This window comes from Wyeomyia smithii, chromosome 1 (assembly GCF_029784165.1).
Source record: "Wyeomyia smithii strain HCP4-BCI-WySm-NY-G18 chromosome 1, ASM2978416v1, whole genome shotgun sequence".
In the NCBI taxonomy this organism is placed as follows: domain Eukaryota; kingdom Metazoa; phylum Arthropoda; class Insecta; order Diptera; family Culicidae; genus Wyeomyia; species Wyeomyia smithii.
Window position 1 is genome coordinate 10,693,804 of NC_073694.1, and position 14,109 is coordinate 10,707,912.

At 38.6% G+C, this 14,109-nt stretch overlaps 1 protein-coding gene across 5 annotated transcripts in view; it reads right to left on the reverse strand.

Annotated features, from left to right (window-relative positions):
* The window catches only part of LOC129722405 (integrin alpha-PS2), a 180,590-nt gene that overhangs the window by 54,224 nt on the left and 112,257 nt on the right, over positions 1-14,109 (reverse strand). For 4 of the 5 annotated variants that reach the window (XM_055675813.1, XM_055675822.1, XM_055675841.1 and 1 more), the window contains exons 7-8: positions 4,219-4,267; positions 3,085-3,159 (exon numbers count right to left, since the gene is read on the reverse strand). In XM_055675813.1, the coding sequence (XP_055531788.1) occupies positions 3,085-3,159; positions 4,219-4,267 (124 nt within the window). The remainder of the gene's footprint in view (positions 1-3,084; positions 3,160-4,218; positions 4,268-14,109) is intronic. The other variant, XM_055675850.1, reaches the window with a different exon arrangement.

Consider the following 14,109-nt stretch of genomic DNA (forward strand, 5'->3'; position numbering starts at 1 on the left):
GATTACAAACATATAACGGGTGGTGTATGTCAAAAATAACTAAAATGTTGAAAATATCGGATTGGTTGAAAATAAATTGTTTCCATATTTTTTATAGCCTTAAGGTTTTTTCGCAATCCTGAGCTTAATTTAGCATCATTTTCGTTTTTGTTTTTTCATTCTGGAATCAATTATTTCCTCATTTCATCTTTCCTTGCATTTCGAAGTTTTTGCAATTCCGATCTTGATCTGAAATCATTTTCTTTGTCGAAATCATTTTCTTTGTCGTTCTTTGTTGGCCTTGAATTGCGTTTTTTTTTGCAATTCTGAACTTAATCTGAAATTGTTTCCTTTTCAGAGGCTTAGAAGCATTGTTACGCAAATTTGAGCTCATTTTGGAATAATATTTCTTGTTTTTCAGAAGCGTTTTTACAATTTTTTCCTGGTCTTTTGAAGCGTTTTGTCTTTGAAATTTTGGGTTTGAGAGGTTATTTTCTTGCCTTTAAAAACATTGTTTCGAAATTCTGAGCTTAATTTGTGATAATTTTTAATCTTATTTTGTATTTTTGATTTTTATTTGGAAGAATTATTTTTGGTCTTTTGTAGAAACGTTTCCTTCTATTCTAAGTTCAATTCGGGATTATCTTCCTTGTTTTTTTCTCACAAGCATAAGAAAAGTTTTGACGTAGAGCTACGTCTCTCAAGAAGTTCGGCTACATGGGGGAGTAAAGGCCCAAATACACACATGGCGTAATGACGCCTTCTCCATACAAAATGGAAGGCGGGATAGCGATCACGCCTTCTATTTTGTATGGAAAAGGTGTCATTGCACCGTGTGTGTATTTGGGCCTTAAAATGAACATCTAAAAACAGAAAAGATAAAAATATATCCAATTTCAAATGCTACTAAGTTGGTTAGTTCGCACCTGATTTCCTTCGTTCTTGAGGCCAAATGCAGAAAATTATAATTTGTTTATTCGAACTATTGAAAATTGTCATGCCTTGATGAAACTCAGATTTCGACCTTTGATATGTCGCTCTATTATCGTCAGGTTTTACCTATTATCGTCAGGGGGTAATGATGTCCTAGAGTGTTGATTTGTTGCATGATGGTTTTTCATAATGCAGAGCATCTTCCTGAAAAAAATTAACTCTCTTCTGCTCTTCTCTTCTTAATTAACTTCTGCTCAAACCAATCATTTTACTAGTAGAAGGCGACTAGGATGCGGTAGTGGCAGTGCCATCACAAACGTATGCTTGCAATTAAAATCTGTGGGCCATCAAATTTCCGGGTGTAAAACAGCTTTCCACTGTGTTATCGGAAAAATGCCTCATTCCCACTGTCGAAAAATCACAAAGCAATATATCCGATATTTAATTAAACAAAAAATTGTCCTTGTAGGAAAAATTGAATATCTAATTAAAAAGTTAATATTTTCTCGTTTATTCATTGCACTGTTTTTAAAACGATCTTCTGCTATCTGCCTCCATAAACAAAGAAATGGTCGCAGTGCACAGTGGTTCGAAACGCGAAAAACGTCAGCCTTTTGAGTATGAAAATGCCATTCAAATGCCAAAGATTTTGTAGATCTTAAGGGGCATCATTTGATCTAAATAAATTTTTGATAAATTCACCTAAAAATTTTAAATTCACCTAATTGTATTTTTTTTGACTACTCCTCAAATCAAAATAAAGGCTTCAGCAAAGTTGTAGACAATCCTATGAAGAGAAACTCTGCTAAAGACACTTTGGTTCTATCTCTTTCCACTTTCTTTTTTTTATACCTTCTTAAAATTTTTAGAAATAAAAAAATACCCAATAACTTTTTCTGATGTGATTTTAGAGGCCTGCTATGTTCTAAATATTTTTTCATATTTCAAAAATACATCATTCTGCCGTACACAGCTTGGACAAATTTTCAATTTTTTCATGGGATTTTTACGTTTTAATAATGTCATAAACCCTATGAAAAATTCATATCAGAAAAAGTTACTTGGTTTTTTATCTTTAGAAGTTCTAGAATAACTGTGTTTATACCACTACCTATGTGGTCGATTTTCAATAGATGGAACTAAAGTGTCTTCAGCAAAGTTTTTCATCATAAGATTGTCTACAACTTTGCTAAAGACTTTATTTTGATTTGACAAGTAATTAAAAAATAAAATTTCTATCTCATTTTAAGGTGAATTAATCAAAAATATATTTACAAAAACTTTGTCGGATACACTAGAGCATTTAAAGGCGTTTTTATACTCAAAAGGCTGACGATCACGTTTTCGCGTTTTAAAATTCTGCGCAGTGGTCCAAATCTTACAATAAAAAATCCCGATGTGATTAGTCTTAATGCTTGCTTTCCCTAAAAACGGTCGACAGAATATTCTACCTAGTTGAGTTTAGTTAAAAATGTTCGAGCAAATGGAAGACTCGATTTGAGGAAAACTTCAGAGCCAATTATTGTAAGCGTAGATTATGTTGATTAGTTCCCATGAGAGAATATTCCCCCATAACTGGTTAGCTGCTGATTTTAAACAATTCGATGCTGATGTAATAAAAACCATGATATTTGGATTAAAAGGTTACTTGTGTAGGCTAGTAAATGTGACGAGTGAAACCACTTTACAATGGTAGAAAGAAAAAAAAGCAAGCCGAAAGCCAACGTTTGTCATCGCAGGGTTGGTACGGTACCGCTTCGTAGCAGCTGGTGACTCTGAGCGATGAGAGGGGGCGAGAGAGAGAGAGAGAGAGGTGAGTAAGTGTGAGCGCGAACAAAATAATGGTCGTAAGAAAGGCGAAACAAAATGGACGACTGTCGGTTAGGGTACTCTACTGCAAGTTCGATGGTGACAGAGGCGGGATTTTTTCCTGGTTGTTTTAGAATTTGTTGAAGATGAGTTTAATTCGAATGCGATAGAACATGATTTGGGTGTGATGATTGGCTTGAACAACAGAGTTTAAAGTACTCGGATTTTGTTGTTGTTGGTTTGGTTGGTTGGTTGGTTGGTTGGTTGATCAGTAGAAGTAAACATTAACTTGAAATAGGCAGGGTAAGGTTTGTTTGTCTTTCGAATAGTTGCATTTTTTTTTATTTGGTTTGTTTTGGTTACCTCCTTCGCCAAACTGACCATATCGCGGGGGTTTATAGGGGAACACAGCTTCGGTATTAATGGAATACACTTGTCCTGAAATCGATTAAGATTGTTTTTTTTTTTTGGTTTGTTTGGTATGCGTTTGGGGCATGACGGTGTGTGGTTGGTGGAGCACGTGCACAACACGGGTGTAGGCAGGGTTGCACAGGGGGGATGAAAAAAAAGAAAAAAATATTGATAATTGATAATGCTTTGAGGAAATGCTTGTTGTTTGATTCTCTTCGTTGTGGCTGGCGGTGTTCAATGAAATTGCGAAGGTATTTGAGGGTATATTCTATGTGAGTTTTCCTATGTTTGGTGGTTTTACGCTAAGCGAAGGGGTGATTGAGCGTGGGAAGACTCCGCACAACACGTCAGTCAGTTCACTCCAACTCATCACTGAAAAATACTTACCAATTTAAATTTCAACCCAGCCTGCAGAGAGGCAAAAGAAAATGGTGGAGGGATGCTTAAATACAATGACTGCCGCCACTCAAGTAACTCATCTATAGATTAATCAAGTGGCAGTAGATTACGCGATGAAAAGGTTGGCTATTGCAAAAGGCGGGGAAAAACTCACTGCAAATCTTCTACTTGCTACTTTATTACAAATGCAGGGAATGCGTCATTATCCGGAGAGCGGAGAGAAGGGGTTGGGGGGTCTGTCTACAAACTATCACGCGACTTTGCCTTTGACAGTCAAAGTGATGAAGGGTGTTTCAATCAAACTCGCATCTCATAAAGAGTACACTTCACAAAACGCAATGATGATGATATGAAAATCGTGCATTCTCCTAGGGCTAATTGGGTGTAATTTACGTTCGAGAAAAAGGGGTTGAAGTTGAGACAAGGGCAGACAAAACAATGACGAGATGTAGCAACCCGTGCGTCAGGCCAGATCGAAGCAGGCTTCGAGATATCATTTCACTCGAATTCCTTCAATCAAGCCTTCAAGCAGCGCTGCTAGGGTGAAATGCACCACAAGGGGAACGCACTGTGTGACATGTGGTAATCACAGAAGGCCGGTCGGTCGGTCGGTCGGCCGAGGGGGTCGTGGACGGTGTGAATGACAATTGATTATCGTTTGCAGGAGTAAGAACTCGTGTCAATTACCTTGCCAATAGTAGCTTCCGGGTGCGCCCACAAACACTCGATCGCCCGTCTGAAATGAAGAAGGAGAAGAAGAAATAAAGAAGTTATAATACCATGAATTATGATTAATTGCAATTGGTTCGCTCCGATATGGTTGGTCTGTGCGTGTTTACGCGGCGTTACAAGGGACAAAGGGGCAATTATGTAATTGAACTGGACTCCGGAATCGATAGGAAGAATGGGTTGACATTCTCTGATAGGTTACGCAGGTTATCTGGTGGCGACATCGGACAAAGTAATTGTTCAGAGTTCGTTAACTCTGGCATTATGTTAAAGTAGCAATAAAATGTTTAGTTTTGGTGATTGAAATTGAGCGAAAATGAGCCAAAAAATGCGGAGAGAAGTTTACTGACCAACCAGCAAAAGTCACAAGGAAAACAAGCCATTATAAGCGAATAAATCAAGCGAAAAGTTTTCCGCCCGAACAAAAGCGCCAAAATACTAAATAAATCATAAATCGGACGGACAAAGCCGAACGTAAACGCAAAGGATACAACCTGAGCGCAAAACAATACTCAATCAAGAATTATGTGACCATCCATCGGAAGTCAACTGCGCAGCCCCTCCCGACGCTTGTTGCCAACTTGTTTGTCATCATGCTCATCATCATCATCGTCATCATCATATCCGCAAACACAATAAAGTATGCATGCAGAAGAAGGAACATTTCGACAGTAGCGGCAATAAAATTACGACCGTGCGCGGTGCCGCCATCCAAAGCCGCCGTGGAACGGACAAGAAATGACGACGACAGCAACAACAGAGAAAAAACATGCCGTTTTTGTCGGCATTGTATACAAATCGATGAGCAGGAACAATCGAACGAGGTAATAAATATAAAAATTTCATATTGAATTGTAATATTTATATAAATGTCGGCGGATTGTGGACATATTTATACAGCTTTATTGTTTTCCCCCCTTTCATGCTCTTTCGGTATGGGAAATTTACCATCTCTCAAGCTCAAGAACAGTTTATCGCTCATCGCGCGAAGCGCAGCGAAACGCTGGCGACATCTTTACGACGATGTGCTAAGCTGTAAAACATTAGGAAGGTTTAAAATCGCTTTTCAGGCCAAAATCAACAAAGTTCACAAGACAGTGATCCTCGTCTGATCGCCCGGGATTGTCAGCACAATGATACTGTATATCGCATTACACTATAATCAATTCGCACATTTCACGAACCAAGAATCCGATCCGATCCGGTCGAGGGAGACAACCGAATGAACGAATGGGAATGGGAAATGGGATCGCCCTGTTGGTTGCTGCTGCTGCGAAAAAGGAGACACCGACATAGAATAATTCACATGTCTCCGTGGCTCTTAATGTATTTTAAAAGTTCTCAATTTGTCATGTTTTTTGCGGATTTACTTTTTTGCGGAATTTCCCCCCGGACGACGATCATGCTATACAATACGCGACAGAGAGGGACGGAGGGGTGGTTCCCGCCTCTGATGACGACAGGGCGATGCGCATTGTTTACCTTCCTTATTTATTATTGGCTGTCCAGTTGCCGCAGTTGTGCAGTTGCATTCGGCGGAGGATTCGGAGCGTCCGTCTCTAGTCCCCGGTACGATGGGCCGATTCTGCCCAAAACAGGGCAAAGCGAAAGCGAATATTCATGTTCCAAAAAAGGGTACTAAAAGGGCAAAACAACAACAACAACCACAGAGCACACAAGCGCGAGCAGTACGAGATAACTTTGTAGAAAGAATGTTAAAAGCTGTGTATGCTAATCTGTTTTTGATTCTTCTCTGCACTTTTGGTGCACTTCTACTCCCTGCACTTCCTCTCGGGAGGAGACGGAGAACATTTCTCCGTTGGTGAGGGTGGTGTGGCTGTTTGTTGTCTTCAAGTGGATCAAGAATGAGAACTAGATGTGGGAAAACTATCAGTTATTACTTGATAAATATTTTTAATTATTAGAAACGTTATTTTGTCATATTTTTAGACCTTTTTTTTCTATCACTGTTTGTTGTGCCAATCATCAAAAACGCCTTCTAAACGCCAGAAAAGGCCTAAAAACAAAATGAGGCCCAAGTTATGCTCAGAACGGCCAAAAACGCCTTCTGAAGGCCAGAAAAGGCCAAAATAGAAAATGATCCCAAATTAAGCTCAGAATCGCCAAAACGCCTCCTAAAGGCCAGAAAAGGCCTAAAATCAAAATGATCCCAAATTAAGCTCAGAATCGCCAAAACCAAAATAGAATCGCCAGAATAGAAAATGATTCCAAATTGAGCTCAGAATCGTCAAAAGGCCAGAAAAGTTCAAATTAGAAAATGATTCCAAATTAAGCTCAGAATCGCCAAAAAAGCCTTCTAAAGGCCAGAAAAGTCCGAAATAGAAAATGAATTCAAATTAAGCTCAGAATCGCCAAAAACGCCATTTAAAGGCCAGAAAAGGCCTTTAAACAAAATGATCCCAAATTAAGCTCAGAACAACCAAAAACACCTTCTTAAGGCCAGAAAAGGCCAAGATAGAAAATGATCCCATATTAAGCTCAGAATCGCCAAAAACGCCTTCTAAAGGCCAGAAAAGGCCAAAATAGAAAATGATCCCAAATTAAGCTCAGAATTGCCAAAAACGCCTTCTAAAGGCCAGAAAAGGCCTTAAAACAAAATGATCCCAAATTAAGCTCAGAATCGCCAAAAACACCTTCTAAAGGCCAGAAAAGGCCAAAATAGAAAATGATCCCATATTAAGCTCAGAATCACCAAAAACACCTTCTAAAGGCCACAAAAGGCCAAATTAGAACATGATCCCATATTAAGCTCAGAATCGCCAAAAACGCCATCTAAAGGCCAGAAAAGGCCTTAAAACAAAATGATCACAAATTAAGCTCAGAATCACCAAAAACACCTTCTAAAGGCCAGAAAAGCCAAAATAGAAAATGATCCCATATTAAGCTCAGAATCACCAAAAACACCTTCTAAAGGCCAGAAAAGGCCTAAAAACAAAATGATACTAAATTAAGCTCAGAATTTCCAAAAACGCCTTCTAAAGGCCAGAATAGAAAATGATCCCATATTAAGCTCAGAATCGCCAAAAAACGCCTTCTAAAAGCCAGAAAAGGCCTTGAAACGAAATGATCCCAAAATAAGCTCAGAATCGCCAGAAAAGCCTTCTAAAGGCCAGAAAAGGCCTGAAAACAAAATGATCCTAAATTAAGCTCAGAATCGCCAAAAACGCCTTTTCAAAGGCCAGAAAAGGCCTTGAAACGAAATGATCCCAAAATAAGCTCAGAATCGCCAATAAAGCCTTCTAAAGGCCAGAAAAGGCCAAAATATAAAATGATCCCAAATTAAGCTCAGAATCGCCAAGAACACCTTCTTGGGGACAGAAAAGGCCTAAAAACAAAATGATTCCAAATTAAGCTCAGAATCGCTAAAAAAAGCCTTCTAAAGGCCAGAAAAGTCCGAAACAAAAAATGAATTCAAATTAAGCCTAGAATCGCAAAAAACGCCTTCTAAAGGCCAGAAAAGGCCAAAAAACGAAATGATCTCAAATTAAGCTCAGAATTGCCAAAAACGCCTCCTAAAGGCCACAAAAGGCCAAAATAGAAAATGATCCCACATTAGGCTCAGAATCACCAAAAACACCTTCTAAAGGCCACAAAAGGCCAAAATAGAAAATGATCACATATTAAGCTCAGAATCGCCAAAAACGCCATCTAAAGGCCAGAAAAGGCCTTAAAACAAAATGATCACAAATTAAGCTCACAATCACCAAAAACACCTTCTAAAGGCCAGAAAAGGCCAAAATAGAAAATGATCCCATATTAAGCTCAGAATCACCAAAAACACCTTCTAAAGGCCGGAAAAGGCCTAAAAACAAAATGATTCCAAATTAAGCTCAGAATTTCCAAAAACGCCTTCTAAAGGCTAGATTAGAAAATGATCCCATATTAAGCTCAGAATCGCCAAAAACGCTTTCTAAAAGCCAGAAATGGCCTAAAAGCAAAATGATCCCAAATTAAGCTCAGGATCGCCAAAAACGCATTCTAAAGGCCGGAAAAGGCCATATTAGAAAATGATCCCAAATTAAGCTCAGAATCGCCAAAAACGCTTTCTAAAAGCCAGAAATGGCCTAAAAGCAAAATGATCCCAAATTAATCGCCAAAAACACCTTCTAAAGGCCAGAAAAGCCAAAATAGAAAATGATCCCATATTAAGCTCAGAATCACCAAAAACACCTTCTAAAGGCCACAAAAGGCCAAATTAGAACATGATCCCATATTAAGCTCAGAATCGCCAAAAACGCCATCTAAAGGCCAGAAAAGGCCTTAAAACAAAATGATCACAAATTAAGCTCAGAATCACCAAAAACACCTTCTAAAGGCCAGAAAAGCCAAAATAGAAAATGATCCCATATTAAGCTCAGAATCACCAAAAACACCTTCTAAAGGCCAGAAAAGGCCTAAAAACAAAATGATACTAAATTAAGCTCAGAATTTCCAAAAACGCCTTCTAAAGGCCAGAATAGAAAATGATCCCATATTAAGCTCAGAATCGCCAAAAAACGCCTTCTAAAAGCCAGAAAAGGCCTTGAAACGAAATGATCCCAAAATAAGCTCAGAATCGCCAGAAAAGCCTTCTAAAGGCCAGAAAAGGCCTGAAAACAAAATGATCCTAAATTAAGCTCAGAATCGCCAAAAACGCCTTTTCAAAGGCCAGAAAAGGCCTTGAAACGAAATGATCCCAAAATAAGCTCAGAATCGCCAATAAAGCCTTCTAAAGGCCAGAAAAGGCCAAAATATAAAATGATCCCAAATTAAGCTCAGAATCGCCAAGAACACCTTCTTGGGGACAGAAAAGGCCTAAAAACAAAATGATTCCAAATTAAGCTCAGAATCGCTAAAAAAAGCCTTCTAAAGGCCAGAAAAGTCCGAAACAAAAAATGAATTCAAATTAAGCCTAGAATCGCAAAAAACGCCTTCTAAAGGCCAGAAAAGGCCAAAAAACGAAATGATCTCAAATTAAGCTCAGAATTGCCAAAAACGCCTCCTAAAGGCCACAAAAGGCCAAAATAGAAAATGATCCCACATTAGGCTCAGAATCACCAAAAACACCTTCTAAAGGCCACAAAAGGCCAAAATAGAAAATGATCACATATTAAGCTCAGAATCGCCAAAAACGCCATCTAAAGGCCAGAAAAGGCCTTAAAACAAAATGATCACAAATTAAGCTCACAATCACCAAAAACACCTTCTAAAGGCCAGAAAAGGCCAAAATAGAAAATGATCCCATATTAAGCTCAGAATCACCAAAAACACCTTCTAAAGGCCGGAAAAGGCCTAAAAACAAAATGATTCCAAATTAAGCTCAGAATTTCCAAAAACGCCTTCTAAAGGCTAGATTAGAAAATGATCCCATATTAAGCTCAGAATCGCCAAATACGCTTTCTAAAAGCCAGAAATGGCCTAAAAGCAAAATGATCCCAAATTAAGCTCAGGATCGCCAAAAACGCATTCTAAAGGCCGGAAAAGGCCATATTAGAAAATGATCCCAAATTAAGCTCAGAATCGCCAAAAACGCTTTCTAAAAGCCAGAAATGGCCTAAAAGCAAAATGATCCCAAATTAATCGCCAAAAACACCTTCTAAAGGCCAGAAAGGGCCTGAAAACAAAATGATCCCAAATTAAGCTCAGAATCGCCAAAATCGTCTCCTAAAGGCCAGGAAAGGCCAAAATAGAAAATGATCCCAAATTAAACTCAGAATCGCCAAAAACACCTTCTTGGGGACAGAAAAGGCCTTTAAACAAAATGATCCCAAATTATGTTCAGAATCGCCAAAACGCCTTCTGAAGGCCAGAAAAGGCCTATTAACAAAATGATTCCAAATCAAGCTCACAATCGCCAAAAACGCCTTCTAAAGGCCAGAAAAGGCCAAAAAACGAAATGATCTCAAATTAAGCCCAGAATCGCCAAGAACACCTTCGAAAGGCCAGAAAAGGCCAAAAACGAAAATGATCCCAAATTAAGCTCAGAATCGCCAAAATCGTCTTCTAAAGGCCAGAAAAGGCCTAAAAACAAAATGATCCCAAATTAAGCTCAGAATCGCCAAAAACGCTTTCTAAACGCCAGAAAAGGCCTAAAAACAAAATGATCCCAAATTAAGCCCAGAATCGCCGAAAACACCTGGCCAGAAAAGGCCAAAAACGAAAATGATCCCAAATTAAACTCAGAATCGCCAAAAACGCCTTCTAAACGCCAGAAAAGGCCAAAATAGAAAATGATCCCAAGTTAAGCTCAGAATCGCCAAAAACGCCTTCTAAAGGCTAGAAAAGGCCTAAAAACAAAATGATCCCAAATTAAGCTCAGAATTGCCAAAAACGCCTTCTAAACGCCAGAAAAGGCCTAAAAACAAAATGATCCCAAACTAAGCTCAGAATCGCCAAAAACGCCTTCTAAAAGCCAGAAAAGGCCTAAATAGAAAAAGATTCCAAATTTAGCTCAGAATCGCCAAAAACGCCTTCTAAAGGCCAGAAAAGGCCTAAAAACAAAATGATCCCAAAATAAGCTCAAAGTCGCCAAAAACGCCTTCTAAAGGCCAGAAAAGGCCTAAAAACAAAATGATCCCAAAATAAGCTCAGAATCGCCAAAAACGCCTTATAAAGGCCAGATAAGGCCTAAAAACAAAATGATCCCAAATTAAGCTCAGAATCGCCAAAAACGCCTTCAAAAGGCCAGAAAAGGCCTAAAAAACAAAATGATCCCAAATTAAGCTCAGAATCGCCAAAAACGCCTTCTAAAGGCCAGAAAAGGCCAAAAAACGAAATGATCTCAAATTAAGCTCAGAATCGCCAAAAACGCCTCCTAAAAGCCAGAAAAGGCCAAAATAGAAAATGATCCCAAATTAAGCTCAGAATCGCTAAAAACGCCTTCTAAAGGCCAGAAAGGCCAGAAAAGGCCTAAAAACAAAATGATCCCAAAATAAGCTCAGAATCGCCAAAAACGCCTTCTAAACACCAGAAAAGGCCTAATAACAAAATGATCCCAAATTAAGCTCAGAATCGCCAAAAACGCCTTCTAAAAGCCAGAAAAGGCCAAAATAGAAAATGATCCCAAATTAAGCTCAGAATCGCCCAAAACGCCTTCTAAAGGCCAGAAAAGGCCTTAAAACAAAATGATCCCAAAATAAGCTCAGAATCGCCAAAAACGCCTTATAAAGGCCAGGTAAGGCCTAAAAACAAAATGATCCCAAATTAAGCTCAGAATCGCCAAAAACGCCTTCAAAAGGCCAGAAAAGGCCTAAAAAACAAAATGATCCCAAATTAAGCTCAGAATCGCCAAAAAAGCCTTCTAAAGGCCAGAAAAGGCCTTAAAACAAAATGATCCAAAATTAGGCTCAGAATCGCCAAAAACGCCTTCAAAAGGCCAGAAAAGGCCTAAAAACAAAATGATCCCAAATTAAGCTCGGAATCGTCGAAAACGCCTTCTGAAGGCCACAAAAGACCAAAATAGAAAATGATCCTGAATTATGCTACTATCGAAGCGAAAAAAAATTTTTTTGTTGATGCAAAATTTTTGATGGTCATTCAATAGTGTGCAAAAACTGGTTTCCTGTCACCTTTTAGTCTATATAAACCTTTCTTATGCCTCTTTTAGACAATTTTCATTGACAAATATATTCATTCACAAAACAGTGAAAGAAAAAAATAAGATCAATTTTACCCCATTTCACGGTACTTATTGATTTTAAAAATTACTAAAAACATTTATTCGGAACATAAAACACCCCAGAAATAATTTTTGCCCTGGAATTTCAAGGTATCTTAAAAGTTATACAATTTCTTCGCAATTGTGAGCTTAATTGGAATCATTTTTTTATTTTGGCTTTTTCTAGCCTTTTGGAACATTTGTTTCGCAATTCTGAGCTTAACTTCAAATATTTTTATATTTTTATTTTTATATTTTATTTTTTATGTATTCAATTCTTAGCCTAATTTGGTACTGTCTTTTAAATTGTCCCTTTCTGGTCTGTGTTTTATTACACATTTTCACAATTAACGACATACGATAAGATATACCAATCGAATTGAAAAACGGTATTCCCAATTCATCGTGGGAAACAAGAACAGGACTGTAAAATTTTCAGAGTGCCCGGAAAATTTTACTTTTTTCAAGCTGTTATTAGTTTTTCCACTATTACTCGAGAGTAATAGAAAAAGTTATTCTGAAAACTTCACCACTGAAAGATTAAAATGGATAAATAATAAATGATTTTTGGTAATTGATTCCCAACACTCAATGGGAACAGCAATGCCAGAAATAACCCACTCCACCCTATCCAGCAAGCGCGATCGACAGCTACCCGCATCGCGCCTAGTTCGGAAATCAACCGAGGCCAGGTCAGGAGAAGGACCGGTCAAGCGCGCTCCCGCGTGTGTGACCTTTCGGAAGCAGCCGATCGTGTTCCGAAATCGTGATAAGCCCTGCGCTTCTCGTCATCCGCTCGATTTGGGGGGAAAAAAATTTCACAAAAATGTCGCCGCTTGTTTTGTTTTGTTGCGTCCAGCAGAAACGCAACAAATCTACATACGTAATAACTTGCGTTTCGAAAACCTATCCCTAGAGCTAGAGTCTCTAGAAGCCAATAAATATTTTATGAACCACTCCCTGGTGGAGAGCCTCGTTGGTTGAGACTCCTCGGTGGCCATGACACGCGGGGTGGAATAGGTTCCGACGGATCGGAGCGAATTAATCTCCGCCAAATGCTTCATAACATTTTATCCGATTGTGCATTGTTCTGTCGGGTTGAATAAAGTTGATGATCTTGTAGCGGCCCCTCATCTATTCGAATGGAGACAGGCAGCCCCCAGGGCTCTATATGGGCATCGCGCTTCGTATGGCATCCTGTGCGCGCTCGGTAACCTTGCCTGGCTCAAGGTGGTTATGGCCGGATGGCCTAGACGATCGAATCGGTTCCCGTCGCCACCGCCGCTGCTGTCTCCTAGACCAAGCATCACGGGGTCAATATATTATCTGCCACTTGAGGAAGACTACGCCGGCGGTCGTGGAACCGCGCGCGGCATTTCTTCCCCCAGAGAGGCACGGGCAATGAATGTTCAATAATAATTTGCCACGGCCCATCGAGTAATAAACATTTCAGTAACAAATTTTTATGGCTCAACTTGGGTGTTTTATTCCTTTGATAGTGGGGAGAAACGAGGAGGGTATTTTTTGCATTGTTGCACAATGTTTGTTTGATACTTGATTGAGTTTGTTTCCGGAACAAAGTCTCGTTGAATCTTGTTGAATAATTTAAATTCATGTTTTAAAATTTGTTTGGAAATTGAACATGTGGTTAATCATCCAGCAACTCCATTTGTTCAGAATCAGTGGAAGCACTATGTATTTGACTTATTTACTGACAGATTTGAACCGTAAATTGGGATTAACCAGCAATCTTGCTCTTAATTCTGGATTTCTAGTTACGGATGTTTCAGATTCTCGAAATCTAATTTTGAATCTCAGGTTTCCGATTTTGGATTAGAAATTTTGAGTCTGACGTTTGAAATTTCGGACTTTGGTTACAGGATTGAATGCTAAATTTAACATTGAAGATTCTTGAATATTTTCTATTCATCTATATTCGACATGAATATTCACCGTTTATGGGACGTTTCAAGCATTTTTGATAGGAATCACTTTTCTTCTCTATCTTTGAATATTCTCTAGCAAGAAAATTGAGACAACCGTTGAATAGATGAAAGGTGAAAATATTCAGAAATATCAACAGATTATAGATTTAAAAAGAAGAATAACTCAAAATGCAAAAGAGAGTTCCAAAAGTCGCATAGAAAAAGTAAAAAGAGAACATAACAGAAGCGAAACTAATCTGAAAAAAA